This window comes from Ochotona curzoniae, unplaced genomic scaffold (assembly GCF_017591425.1).
Source record: "Ochotona curzoniae isolate NIBS_2020 unplaced genomic scaffold, NIBS_Ocur_1.0 scaffold_4506, whole genome shotgun sequence".
NCBI lineage: Eukaryota > Metazoa > Chordata > Mammalia > Lagomorpha > Ochotonidae > Ochotona > Ochotona curzoniae.
In genome coordinates, this window is record NW_024467119.1 from 40,791,634 (window position 1) to 40,807,028 (window position 15,395).

Here is a 15,395-nt window from a genome sequence, read left to right on the forward strand (position 1 = left end):
AGGAGAAAACATGAGAGTGAGCTGGAGTTTGAATAAAAATTGATGTATTTTTAGACACTAAGAAAAACATAAAAAATGTGGGGCCAGCTTGTGGCACAGTGTATAAATCCACCATCTGCAAAACCCATTCCCCACACGGATACCAGTTCAAGTCCTAGCTGCTCCACTTCTGATTCAGCTCCCTACCAACGGCCTTGGGAAAGCAATGGAAAATGACCCAAGTGATTGGACTTGCCATGCAAATGGGAGACCCAAATGAAGCTAACAGCTCTCATCTTTAGTCTGGCTCAATCCCAACCCTATTGAGTCACTTGTGGAGTGAACCAGTGGATAGAAAATCTCTCTCTCTCTCATTCTCTCTTTCTCCCTCTCTGTAATTCTGACTTTCAAATAAATGAAATTTGTAAAATACATAAAATGTGATCATGTTTAACAAAAGCTTCTGATTAACTTCAGATTAGCTCTTCTGATTAGAATTAAGTTTTTATCTTCTCTTCAAGAGCCTGAAACCAAGTACGGCAACAATAATAAGTAAATAAGCAGTTCTCTACAAACTAAATGAGTATGGAGTCATGAGTTGATGAAATAAACTGGGCAAATAAAAAAAAAGTTGAATGGAAGCCTTACTATGAAAATATCTGAAAATTTAATTTGGCAGTTTCTTTGAAAATCAAATATAAATATGCCATATACCTCAGCAACACCACTCATGTGTTTCTGCCCCCTCAAAACTTAGACTATTACTATAAGGATTTGCATATTAACATCCATAATTTCATTTTTCATAATAGTCCCAAAATGCAAACAACCTAATTATTCATCAAGTGACAAACATAAACCATGTGTACCCTTACAACAGAATGCTATCTGGCAAGAAAAGTGACTCTAGTACAGTCACAAGAGATAAGATAGTTGAGCTTGATGAAAGAGGCCAGATGCAAAGGATTATACTGTATTTGTCTATTTATATGAAATGCTGAGAAAAGTAAATTCTATAGAAACCAGAAGCAGATTGTCTCCCTGGGGCTGGAAGCAGGAAGGGGAGTTCTGGAAAAGGCCTGAGGGTATCTGAGATGATGGTAGGAGTCTAGACCTGGATCACGAGGGCCAGGCACCCCTAAAGCAGTTCAGATAATGTAAGGAAAGCCCACCGCTCACTCCAGGGTGCCTGCATCCAAATCCCAACTTTTGCTCAATTCCAACTTCTAGCTAATGCTCACTCTGGGAGGCAGCAGGTGGTGATCCTAGTAGTTGGGTCTTTATCACACACACACGGCAGACCAAGTGTGAATTCTAAGCTCCTCCTGACTTTGGCCTGGCCTGACCCTGGCTATTGCAGGCATCTGAAGAGTGAACCATGCAATGGAAGATCTCTCTCAGCTTATTTGTCTTTGCCTGTCTATTTCTGTCTGTCTTTGAAATACAGGAATAAAGAAAATTGAAACGTGGGGATGGTTGCACAACTTTATACTTAAAAATCACTTAACTGTACAACTTAAATTTTATCATATAGCAACTAAATCTCAATAGAAGTCCTTTGAAAATGCATCCAATAAGGTGCCCGGTGTAACAAGCACAAATCTTTTGACATACGCACACACCTATGTAATCCCATATAAAGAAATACAACAAAGCTGTCTTGCACCCCTTGTGAATTACTACTCACCACTCTCCACAACAGTGGTTAATCCTCACTGGCTTCCTTCACCTTGATTAGTCTCCCATATTTAAATTTCAACAAAAGCAATCAGTACGGTATCTGCTCTTTTTTTTTTAAGGAAAGAGTAACTTTCTTTTATTATTATTTTAAATTTATTTTTATTGGAAAGTGATACATAGAGAGGAGAGAGAGAGAAGATCTTCCATCTGCTGTTTCACTCCCCAAGTGGCCACAACGGCCAGTGCTGAGCTAATCTCATCCGAAGCCAGGAGCCTCTTCTAGGTCTCCCACATGGGTGCAGGGTCCCAAGGCTTTGGACCAACCTCTCCTGCTTTCCCAGGCCACAAGCAGGGAGCAGGATGGGAAGCAGAGCACTGGGATACAAAGCAGTGCCCAAATACGATCTTGGCATGTGCAAAGTGATGACTTTCACCATTAGGCAACCGTGCCAGGCCCTCCCTCTACATTTTTAACAAGTCGTCTTTTTATATTGCTTTATAGAAGATTGGGCCTTGGATTCTACTTTGGATTAGCTTGGATCCAACCACTGTGACCATTTGAAGAGTGAACCAGAAGATGGAAGCTCTCTCTCTCTCTGTACTTGTCTCCGCAAATCTGCCTTTCCAATAAAAATAAACATTTTTTAAAAGTCATTAAAATCTAAAAAGAGCTAACTCAATTCTTATATGTCATTACACAGGGACTGTGAAGAAAATAAGTTCCTTCTTGCTAGAATGAAAACTTGAATTCTTTCAGCAAGAAGGCCAACCCATGATTTCTCGGGTTAATTGCAGGAACTCACTCAATGCCAGAATGAAAACAGCATACCTGAGTAAGGTAGATGGTATCTTTGAATGTGCGTACTGGATCGGTGCTGTTGGGGAGTCTGAAATGAAGTTCAGCTTGCAGAAGCATTTCAGAGTTGCCACCTGAGTGGTGTTGTCGATGACGTGCAAATTTACTAAGATAAGACCAGTCCTCTTTAGACGAGACCTTTCAAACAAGAGTTACAAATAAGAATGTTAGCAGTAAAGCTACTTGTCTCTAAGTCCCTGGAAACTTAGAAAGCACGCTGCACAATGGAAAGGAGCTCAGAGTCTGTTCTTTGGCTCTAACTTTGTAAGTGCTTTGGCTGCCATTATTGTTATCGATGAATATCAAATCACAAAACAAGGATTTGACAATGCCATCATCTCTTACTCAGAAAGTCTTGTCTGGCCCAGTGCAGAGGCTTAGCAGCTAAAGTCCTTGCCTTGAACGTGCCGGGATCCCATGTGGGTACTGGTTCTGGTCCCGGCAGCTCCATTTCCCACCCAGGTACCTGCCTGTGGCCTGGGAAGGTAAGCCTTGAGACCCTGAGCCTGCATGGTAGACCCGGAAGAACTCCTGGTCCCTGGCTTTGGATTGGCACAGCCCTGGCCGTTGCAGTCACTTGGGGAGTGAATCATCAGACAGAGGATCTTCCTCTCTGTGTATCTGCCTATCCAAGCAAAATAAATAAAAAATTTTTAAAAGCCTTGCCTTCTCAAAACATATATATATGTGTGTGTGTGTGTGTGTGTGTGTGCATGTGTGTGTGTTTTAGTTTTATTTGAAAGAAAAGTTACAGAAAGAAGGAGAGTCAGAGAGAAACAGATCTTCCATCTGCTGATTCACTCCCCAAATGGTTACAGTACACAGAGCTGAGCTTATCCGAACCCAGGAGCCCTTTCGGAGTCTTCCCACATGGATTTAGGTGCCCAAGGACTTAAGTCATCCTCTATGCCTTTCCTAGGCTGTAAACAGGGAGCTGGATTGGAAGTGGATCAGCCTGGATACAAACCAATACGCAAATGGGATGCCAGCACCACAAGCAGAAGGTCAGCCCATTATCCCACAATGTTGCGCCCAGGCCTAGCTGCTAGCAGGTTCTGCCAACAGGGAAGAACTCTGCTGAGAGCCTTATGATCCACAAGCAGGAGAAATGCTGAACAGACAATGGTGCAGCCACAGTAATCACAGCATCACAGGAGGTACAGCGTGATACCCCAGCTGCAGAGGCCATGGTAGTGGCACAGCCTGGGAGCCCAGGACGGAAACTCACCGGAGGGAGTAGGCAAGTGGCACAGAGACCCAAGCAATGAACAAATCAGAAAGTCTATCTGGAACCAGTGGATGACATAGCTTAAAAAACAGCCCTAAAGAAATATACTAATTTGAATTGCAATGGACACAGGCAAAGAGGCACAGGCACCATGAAAGAGGTTACTGATGCCTCCCTTGTATAGGATCAAGAGTCTATTTCAATCTTAAAATTAGCTGACCAAGACATCAAGATATTGATGGATACAGAATTTTTAAAAGTCGCTACATAGCTCTTTTAAAACAGTAAGGAGCAAATACACAAGTTCACAAAATATACTACACAGGAAATATCAGTATTGAAACAAAAACTGAAATACTAGAAATGAAAAATACAACAAAAAAATCAATAAAAAGTCTTAATAACAAAAAGAGTGAAGTAGCATTTCAGAGCTAGAGCATATCACACATGAAAATGCTTAAACAGTGAGAAATCCAGGAGAGCAACTAAGTAAAGCTAAGAAAACTATCCAAGAATTAAGTGACACCAGCAAAAGGCCTAATATAAGGATGATAGAAGTTTCTGAATGCATGCAAAGAAAGGCTACATTGAAATATGTATTCGGCAATTCCATGCCAGAGCACGCAGAACGGCTGTGCAGTGGGCGACTGGGGCCTTGGAGATGATGCTGGCAGGGGTGTGGGGCGGGGGTGGGGAGAGCTGGGGGCTCATGCTCAGGCAGCCAGAGCAAGCCTGCACACTTTCCATGTGCTTGGTCACAGGTGGAGTGAGGGGAGGGAAGGAAAGAGCCCTAGCTTAGCATGCTGGCCTGGCGTGCTGGTGGACCAGGCATGGGGTAGCTCCCAGACCAGCACATGTGACAGGAGCTTGAGACACTGCGGGTGGGGCAGAGCTCCAGGGCAGCACATCACTCCTCTGAAAAACCAGGCTTCAGAACATTGGGCTAGGGAACCCATGCACTCCCGGGCGAAAGGACTGTGAATTGTTCAGGGACGAGGACAAGGGGACGCGAGGGAGGGAGGACCACAGAGGGAGTATGTTGCAGATGAGGAATGACTTCTGGAGGATTTCCACTGACAGAGCCACTGTACTTACAAGTAAGCAAGTGGACTGAGACCAAGCAGTTTGGAGGATGGATGCTAGAGTACCTTTATGAGTCAGAACGATGCACCAGCCCACATGCAAGACCTTTGCTAGGCTAGTAAGCATGGATCACCACTGACGACCATTCACCAGTGCACCCTAAAGCTGGGGCTGGGGACTTACCCGGGAGGACTGGATCACAGTAACCACCACTGATTGTCAGAAAAGAGCAACAGCAAAATAATCCCAACATCAACAGAAAAAAAGAAATAATCAAAATAAGGGAGAAAATAAACCACAGAGACCAAAGGAACAATGCATACAATCAAGAGATCAAAGAGCTTGTTCTTTAAGAAAACCAACAAAATAGATACCTCCTATTGCACATCCTGAAAGTCAGCATCAATAGCTCCAGTTGCTAAAAGGTGGACTGAGCCCCTAGCTCTTCCTGCCTTTGGCCCTGACCCAACTGCAGTAGTTGCAGACATTTTGACAGAGAAACACATAAGAGAGATCTCTCAATAGTTCTGTATTTCTCTTTTTCCCTCTCAAATATGTATTTATTTATACATATATATATATGTATATATTATATTATATATATATTATATATATTATATATATTATATATATAATATGTATATATAATAATATATAATAATTATATATAATATATAATATATATATTATATATATACATATTATATATATTATATATATATTATATATAAATACAAACATAAGGAAGTATTCCTTTTGAGGCAAATAGTTTATCTGTTATTAGTTTGATAAAGGTGCCTAATCTCTGGGATTGAGTCATAACAAAATACAAAAAAATATACATTAGCCACATTTTATTTGGAAGTTTTTCCAAATACTGCCTTTTTTCCCCCAAATTGCTACCACTGGAATAATTTAAAGATGATTAATTACTCCCATTATTTATAAGAAGTATTCATATTTCTAATAATCTTGTGCACATTTCAGATGTGCATGCCTTTACCAAAAGTATTATCTATGCTTCTTTTCCAAAAGCCAGAAACACACTTCCGGGCATCTGAGCCATCTGACTGTCACAGACTTGGTTCTATTCCATAATCAGTAAACTTGATCCGCAGTCAAAAGAGAAGTTTTCTACTTTATCTATTGTTCAGAAATCACATAAATTTCAGCTACAGTAATGTTAACCACAAGGAATTGGTATGGACCAGGCAATATTCTTTTAATCATAATGCAATAGTGATCATCGCCAGTTGGGAATACTATTTTAGGCAAAAGTCATGTATCCAAAATTAAAGATATTTAAAATGTTTGCTGAATTCACAAGAAACTTCTAAATTAAAAAGTTAAAGTTTTAAATTATTCTTTTGTGTTTTTTTTATCTTCCCTTTTATTTCCTCAAAAGTTAAAGATATACAAAATCCATAGGTAACATGGAGCATAATAAACAGAACTTGTCTTCAATTATTGTTACTTTAAAATACAGTGCTTAACATCTCTGACCAGCACCAGATATTTCACAATCATGACAACCACATTGTTTCGATGAGGCGATTAGAAACACAGGTTTAGCAAAAAGTTTTAAGTTTCTAATGCCAACTTTTACAAAGCACGATGAAAAACAACTATATGAGTGCTGCATCAGACAACTGTTTGAACCTGTACACATTTCTTCTTACCTAGAGGACACTCCCGGGACTCAAAGTGGAAGGAGTGAATTATCACTTAATAAAAGAACAGGGATCTCAGTTCCCTGCTAATAGCCTTGGAAGAGCAGTAAAGGATGGTCCAAGTGGCTAAGTGCTGTTTTCCACATGGGAGACCTACAAGAAGCCTGGCTTAGCTCCAGCCATTGTGGTCTTCTGGGGGGTGACCCAGTACATGGTTCTTTTTCTCTCTCCCCTTTCCTCCTCCCTCTAACTCTGACTTTCAAACAAATAGAAACATTAAAAATAAGAAGAACAGGGACCTAGGGCAGAGCACCTAGTTGTGTTATGATTCCTCTATTCCTTCTTCCCATTCTCAACAACTGTTCCTTCCCGATTCGGGTTCCTGAGCAGTTCTTACTTTCAAACAGGAATATTCCCAAAGATCGACTTCCCAATGTGGAACAACCAAAAAGGCAGAGGAGGTTAGAAACAGCCACTCCAAAATCCATGTACATTTTCAACATGCTATATATGCTAAATAATTTTATCCACCAAAGAAAATTTTCTAGTTAAAAATTTTCAAGCAAACAGTAGAACGTAAGGCAATGACATTATTTATTGCTAAAACTACAATAGCATGTCAATACATACGCAGATACAGCTGTGTTGGAGTGTTCAAATAGAGGGAGATTCCAAAATTGTCTTAAGGTTAACGGACACAAGTGATAAGAGGAGCAAAAGTCACAAGATCATTACAATAGATAAAGGAAAAGTTTGTCACAAAATCCAACATCCCTGGGCCCGGCAGCGTGGCCTAGCAGCTAAAGTCCTCCCCTTGAATGCACTGGGATCCCATATAGGCTCCGGTTCTAATCCCAGCAGCTCCACGTCCCATCCAGCTCCCTGCCTGTGGCCTGGGAAAGCAGTCGAGGACAGCCCAAAGCTTTGGGACCCTGCACCCGCGTGGGAGACCTGGAAGAGGTTCCTGGTTCCTGGCTTTGGATTGGCACAGCACTGGCCGTTGCGCTCACTTGGGGAGTGAATCATCGGAGGGAAGATCTTCCTCTCTGTCTCTTCTCCTCTCTGTATGTCTGACTTTGTAATAAAAATAAATAAATCTTTTTTAAAAATCCAACATCCTTTCTGATATAAGCACCAGGTAAATTAGGACTAAAAGGGACTGTCCTCAGTCTTAAAAAGGGCGTAAACTAAACCTCATTGTTTACATCAGACTAAAGGGCAAAAGAGGGAAGAACTTCCCCTTCAGAAAAAGTCAAGGATCCAGACATCTTTGTATCCCATCCCTGCTTTTCTCCATCACCCTGCTCATTCTGGTCAGGACAATTAAGGAGGAAAATAAAAGAAGAGGCATCCAGATTGGAAAAACAAAATGTAACATTAGTTCTATTTTCAGGTGAAATGGCATTACATAGAAACAACCCTAAGTAATCCACTTAATGCACTATTACAGCTGACCAATGTGTTCAGTCACTTTACAAACTACAAGCTCAATATATATCCTTACACATTAACACAGAGCAATCTAAAAATGAAATTGAGAAAATAGGGCTCAGTGCGTTAGCCTAGAGGCTAAAGTCCTCGCCTTGAACACACCAGGATCTCATATGGGTGCTGGTTCATGTCCCAATTGTTCTACATACCATCCAGCTCCCCGCTTGTGGCCAGGGACATCAGTAGAGGATGGCCTAAAGTCTTGGGACTCTGCACCCATGTGGGAGACGCACAAGAAGCTCCTGGCTCCTAGCTTCAGATTGGCGCAGATCCGGCTGTTGCATTCACTTGGGGAGTGAATCATTGGATGGAAGATCTTTCTCTCTGTCTCTCCTCCACTCTGTGTATCTGACTTTGCAATAAAAATAAATATTTTTTTCAAAAGAAATTAAGGGCCCGGTGCGGTGGCGCAAATGGTTAAGGTCCTCCCCTTGCACACCCGGGATCCCATATGGGCGCCAGTTCTATCCTGGCAGCCCCGCTTCCCTTCCAGCTCCCTGCCTGTGGCCCAGGAAAGCAGTCGAGGACGGCCCAAAGCTTTGGGACCCTGCACCCACATGGGAGACCCGGAAGAGGGTCCTGGCTTCAGATCGGCATAGCATCGGCCATTGCGCTCACTTGGGGAGTGAATCATCGGTTGGAAGATCTTCCTCTCTGTCTCTCCTCTCTGTATATCCGCCTTTCCAATAGAAAAATAATAAAAATAAATCTTTTTTAAAAAATTAATAAAAAGAAATTAAAAAATATTTTCACTTACTAAAACAACAAAAACAAAACCTTTGGATCAAGTTATCCAAAAAAGTACAAGAACTGCACACTGAAAACTGCAAAACAAGGTTGAAAAAAGTTAGAGGGAACCAGTGCTGTGGCTCAGTGAATGAAGCCACCACCTGTGACACTGGCATCCCATTTGAACGCCGGTTTGAATCTCAGCTGCTACACTTGTGACCTACCTCCAACTATGCCCCCGGAAAAGCAGCAAATAATGGCCCATGTACTTGGATCCCTGCCACCTGTGTGGAAAACCACGATGATAAAATCCTGGCTCTTGAATTCAGCTTGGCCTAGCATGCAGTCATTTGAGGAATGAACCAGTGACTAGAAGACCAATGTGTGTGTGTGTGTGTGTGCACATGTGTGCTCATGTGTGTGTGTTTTCCTTTCAAATAAATAAATCTTTTTCATAAATCAAAGCAGACATCCTATGATAATGGGTCAGAAGACATAACATTCTCAAAATGGCAATATCAACATACTTCTTTGGAGAAATTAGCAAGCTTATACTAAAACTCATTTGGAAATTCAAGGCACCCAAAATAGTTTAAATAATCCTTAAAAGAAAAATAATTACAATTATACTTCCAGATTTTTAAGCTAACTACATAGCTACAGTAATCAAGACAGTGCATAATGAAGTGCCACTGCAACAGAAGTTAGAATTTAGAAACAAACCTACTTTTATGGCCAATTTATTTTCAGAGGTAGGAACATTCAGTGGAGCAAAGAACAGTGTTTTCAATGATCTGATGTTGGGAAACTGACTATCAAAACACACAAAAATAAAACTGACTCTGAGCTAACACTGTACAGAAAACAACACAAAATGAACCATAGACTAAGATTTAAGAGCTAAAACTATTAAATTCTTAGAAGATAATGTGAGATAAATCTGTCATGTGAGGGTTGGCAATGATTTCTTAGATAAAATACCAAAAACGTAAAAGATAAGAGGTGCTTAATAAGTAGGGCTTCATCAGATACCTGAAACGTGCTTTAAATGACACCATCAAGAAAAATCACACCCCAATGATTGGAAGAAAATATAAGATAATCATACAAGCTGATAAAATATGTATATTTAGGATCTATAAAAAGCTCTTACAATTCAACAATAGAAGACAAATAGTTATACATGGACAAAGAATTTGAAGACATTTCCCAAAGAAAAACAAATGGACAATAAGCACAGGAATATGTGGTCAAGATGATTAGCCATGAAGGAAATTCAATTTCCTCTAAGATTCTAGAGAAACGTGTCAAAAAATAAAACACCAAGTGTTGGCAATGGGAAGAAACTGGCCCCATCATATGTTGGCAGCAGTAATGTAAACCTGTGTGATCATATAGAAAACAACTTCAACTGTACCCCAGAATATTAGACACAGAGCTACCACAGGATACAGAAATTTCACTCCTCAGCTGTATTTACCAGAATAAAACCATATGCCCTCACATAAACATAAGCTTCATGCACAATAACCAAAAGTACCAATATCTACTAATGGATATACGGAAAAACAAAAGATAATATGCATATATCACGGGCTATTACTCGGCAGTAAAAAGTTTTATCAATACATGGAAAAACATGGACGAACCTTAAGATCAAGCTTAGTCAAAGAAGCCTGTCTCCAAAGATCACAGACTGTGTGGCCCAAGTGTAAGAAATGTCCAAGATAGGCAAAGCTATTGACACAGGCAGTAGATTAGCAGCGCCTAGGACTTTGAGTGATGGAAATGCTGTAACATGAGATGGTGGTAATGAGTGAACAATCCTGTGAGTATGCTCAACCGCTGAATTTACATATTGAATGCGTGCACTGTATTGTAAGAGATCCCAATGCACCTGTTAGAAAAAGAATACATCAGTCTGCAATTGAGGCTTTGGAGACACACCCAGTACACATCCATACAGGAAATCAAGTATAGCAGCAGGAGAAAGGTGGAGGAGCAACAGAAGGAGGGGAAAGATAGCATTAGACAAAGCTTTACTTAGCATACTCAGATTTCTTACTGCAGTGAAAGATCCAGTTCTAAATATCTGTCAACTATAAATGTTGTTATAGGGTGTACAGAAAGTATCAAATAAGGATATTTTTGTGTGTGATTCTATGTTATGTTGAACCAACCACAGACTCTCCTTTAACTGGCAAATATTCCTTAAGAGATATAATTAAAAAGCAATGTAGAAAAGTTCTAATGCCCAAAACAATGAATCTAAGAATTTAACCCCTCAAAGATTACATTTTAAGATTCTCTTCATTCATCTTCGTCCCAAACTTTCAGTTAAATAAGACACAGACTTAATTTGGTTTTTGGATCTATAGTTCAGAAATAACATGAACCCATAGTATAACATTCTGAATCACTGGCAAATCTGAGACTGCTTACCTTTTGTAAGGTGCTGAAGGAAGGCCAGGACTGGTATCCATACTCAGACACAAATCGAGCTTTTGGGAAAACCTGCCAGTTCCAGCAATCACTGATATAGTCATAAAAATGCACATCACCAAATTGCTGGCTATAGGGGTTCTCAGAGAGCCATCCTTCTGCAACGGTTCTGGCCCCATTTGAAGGACTGGAAACAATATATGGACGACTCTTGTCTCCCTGATGTCAGAAATAAAATTATTTTAGAGATAATATTTTCAGTCAATAAAGTGCCAATCATTTGCTTCTTTTAATATACCACCAAGTCCTCACAAGGTCAAATGCCTTATATAACATCAATGTGATCATGTACTTCATTCTCCATTCATTCATGACCTCTCGGCTCTTCATCAGTCCTTCATGCTCTTTAGTTAACACTTGGCTCACCTCCTCGCAGCAGCTGTTTCTGAGATTTTGCTCACCTTTGCCTCCATACTCATCCATCACAGGCAGTGAGTGCAGCACCCAAGGCAGTGTTTCTCAATGCTGGCCCTACTATCATTTTTGGTGGGGGCTGAGGGAGGGTCTTTCGCATTGTAGCTTATTCAGCAGCATTCCTAGCCTCTACCCACATGCTGTCTTCCATGCCTCAGGGTCTCTAGAGGCAAAATCACCTCTACTACAGAACCCCTAGTGGAGCACAGATGCCACTGAATCAAGCCGAACTTGAATTAAATATTCAAATTGAAAACCTTACTATTTCTGTCCAGGCCCAAGTCATCTCATGGGCAGAAGTGGCGGAGTGTCCCCCACCATTTACATCCACCTCATTCCTATAATAGAGTCATCCCCAGGAAGCAGCTTCTTGGCCTTCATTATCATCCTCTTTCTCCATTTGCAGGTGAGGGCCCAGAGACGATGCTAAGAGCCCCTGTCTTAACAAGGAGAGCTGCCATATCACAGTGCTGCTAGCACACTATTTGTAACATGGTTCCTAGTGCAAAGGCAGAAATCAAGCCCTTACACTCATCATCTCAATACATCACTACTTCTTTCACTGAGATGATTCGTTACTGCATCTGTGTCAAATGTTTATGTGTCTCAGTTTTTTTTTTTTTCATAACTGCAAAGAGAAATGAGAAGGACAGGGAGAATGCATGTCTATGAATTCATCAAATATTCAAGTATGGAATCCCTTTGGCATTTGCAATGAGCAGGCTGCAGTCCCTTCTGTGTCCTGGAGGTTCACAAAGGGGCAGATACGGAGACTGTCCTCTTACAAGAGTAGATGGCAAATCAGTAGGGAAATCAAGACCTGGGCAAGAAGTGTTACATGTGATGAAGAAGTACGGGGCTCTTTGGGAAAAAGAAAACTTACTGTAGAAGGCCAGTAAGGCTTCTCTGAGAAATACACATTCAAAAAATACTTTCAACAACTTTTTCCCACGTCTTTCATTCTGTCCTACAGAAGAACATGTTTCCGTGTTTCTTTCTTCTGACAGTAGATTGTAAGTTCCCCAAGGATAAAAGTCTCTCCAAAACATTAGGAGTAAGGATGTCCTGGCAAAGGGTATTCAATAGAAATCTGCTAACTTAATTATTTTACAAAATGATGAGATCATAGGTAAGCTTACATTTTAAAAAGTTACAATGGCTTTGATCAAAAAAAAATTATCAAGCTCTGTCTGTCTTCTTCTATTTTCATAGATTCCTGAACAACTGGACAAAATGCACAATCTGTTAGTATTACTAATCTGTAAAAAGATCACTGATGGGTGCAACATTATGGGTGATTGATTAAATCCTCACCTTGCATCTGCCAGAATCCCATATGGGCACTGGTTCATATCCTGCCTGCTCCACTTCCCATCCAGCTCCTTGCTTGTGGCCTGGGAAAGCAGTGGAGGGTATCCCAAGTCCTTGGGACCCCACACCCACATGGGAGACCTGGAAGAAGCTCCTGACTTCAAATCAGCTCAGCTCTGACTGCTGTGGCCACTTGGGGAGTGACACAGTGGACAGAAGATCTTCCTCAGTGTTTTTCTCTCTAAATCTGCCTTTCAATAAAAAATAGCTTTAAAAATCACTGATAAGTTCATGCCTAAAACATCCTCCCTTGATGATACATTACAGTCATCTTCCATTTATGTCTCATTCACTCTTGAGGCTCGATTCCTGTTTTTCATCTCACAGATGACCTTTCCTATATCATGTCTTTAAATGCTCATTTGAACCAAGAGATTCCATTATACGAAAACAAAGTATGAAGTGCAATAGGGAATTAATCATTATAGTGAGCATGTAGGTGGACTGGTTTATACCTTCCTTTAATTTCCTTATGCATTGATAGAAATCATAAATTTTAGATAGTATTTAATATTGTCCATCTTCAAAGAAGTTTTCAAGCACCAATTTCTAATCACAGTTCATTTTAAGGTAAAGAGGTACCTTGTGAGAAAGGCATCATGTTTCCTCTTGGGGAATGGAGACAATGGCACAGAGAAGATAACTTTTTAAAGTTTCCAGTGTTAAAATTAGAGATGAAAATGTGTATGTATCTGCCAAGGTCTCTAGGTTAGATGAAATGTACAAGGATGAGGAAGCTGGACAGGGTTAAAGGTCAGAGTCCATGTCACGTGGCTTCACACATTATCTCACTAGTCCACCTAATAATTCCTAAAACGCAGCCCCTATTTTTAAGCCAAACTTATAAATGGAAAACAAGAAGTAATTTACCCAAGATTAGACAGAGGGCAGTTTCTCAGCCAGGATTACTGTTTAATCACATGCTATGTGATGAAAACTCTCAACTAGTTATATCAATTTCTTAAATCCATCATAAATAAAAATAAAAACAACAGGAATGTTGTGTGTAAAATAAGAAAAATAAGTGCTTTACAAATATTAAAGCTCATATGTCACATTCTGTGAGTAGAACATCCATCGTGTCTTGGGCTTCGTGGCACAGCAGTGTTGGAGAAGCAGTTCAAGAACACTACTCCTCTTCAACTCAGCTTGCTGCTCATGTGCCTGGGAGGCACTGGAGGATGGGCGGGGTACTCTGGCCCTGCCACCTACATGGTAGACAGACCTGGAAGGAGCTCCTGGTTCCTGACTCTCGCCTCGCCCAACTCTGTTCTATTGCAGCCATTTGGAAAGACAACCAGCAGACAGTAGATTCTCGTTCTCTCTCTCATTCTCTGTCTCTCGTTCTCTCTCCCACTCTCTCTCCACCACCATCTCCCCTTACTCTGTCATCTTGCCTTTCAACATCAATCATCAATAAATTTTTAGAAACACACACCGTTTATGATTGCCCAAACAAAGGAGCAAAAAAATAAACTATGCTAACTCAAATTTACTAACTTTAAAGACAAATCCTCCAATTCTACTGCTATAAAAGTCAATACTCGGGCCCGGCGCAGTGGCGCAGTGGTTAAGGTCCTCGCCTTGCACACCCGGGATCCCATATGGGCGCCGGTTCTAATCCCGGCAGCCCCGCTTCCCATCCAGCTCCCTGCCTGTGGCCCGGGAAAGCAGTCGAGGACGGCCCAAAGCTTTGGGACCCTGCACCCGCGTGGGAGACCCGAAAGAGTCTCCTGGCTTTGGATCGGCATAGCATCGGCCGCTGTGCTTACTTAGGGAGTGAATCATCGGATGGAAGATCTTCCTCTCTGTCTCTCCTCTCTGTATATCTGCCTTTCCAATAAAAACATAATAAAAATAATTCTTTAAAAAAAAAAGTCAATACTCACTGAGAAGACAATTTCTCTCATGTTTTTCACATAAAGAGTCACATAGTCATTCATGTAGGTTTCCAGCTTACTGGGTTCTATGGAATACCAATTCATCATCAGTGCTGCTTCATTTTCATTATTGCCACTCCATATGATGACGGATGGATGAGATTTGAGTCTCCTGACCTGACATTCGAGAAAACATAATTTCCAAAGTTAACATAAAAAATTGAAAGCTATAATTACTAACAACCATTGCATTTCTGCACATAAATTCTTTCATGTCCGAAAACTCACAAGAAAATGACTAATTATGGAACATGGTTTAAGAAAACTGTGAGCTCCTTTTTATCTGAACATCAGTTTCCTAAACATGAATTAGATAAAGTTCCTCTTCTAGCTTCTGTGCAAAAATGAAGAAAATACAATCAAGTTCATTATCGTCTGAATTGCCAGAGGAGTGTTCTTAGGAATAGAAAAGATGGAAGACAGCTCATTACAAGGTTAGTTGTCAGAAGCAA

General features: G+C 40.7%; 1 protein-coding gene across 1 annotated transcript in view; it reads right to left on the bottom strand.

Moving 5' to 3' along the window:
• The window catches only part of MANBA (mannosidase beta), a 90,674-nt gene that overhangs the window by 15,474 nt on the left and 59,805 nt on the right, over positions 1-15,395 (bottom strand). Inside the window, exons 11-13 of the mRNA XM_040966770.1 lie at positions 14,893-15,060; positions 11,159-11,377; positions 2,489-2,653 (exon numbers count right to left, since the gene is read on the bottom strand). Coding sequence (XP_040822704.1) covers positions 2,489-2,653; positions 11,159-11,377; positions 14,893-15,060 — 552 coding nt within the window. The remainder of the gene's footprint in view (positions 1-2,488; positions 2,654-11,158; positions 11,378-14,892; positions 15,061-15,395) is intronic.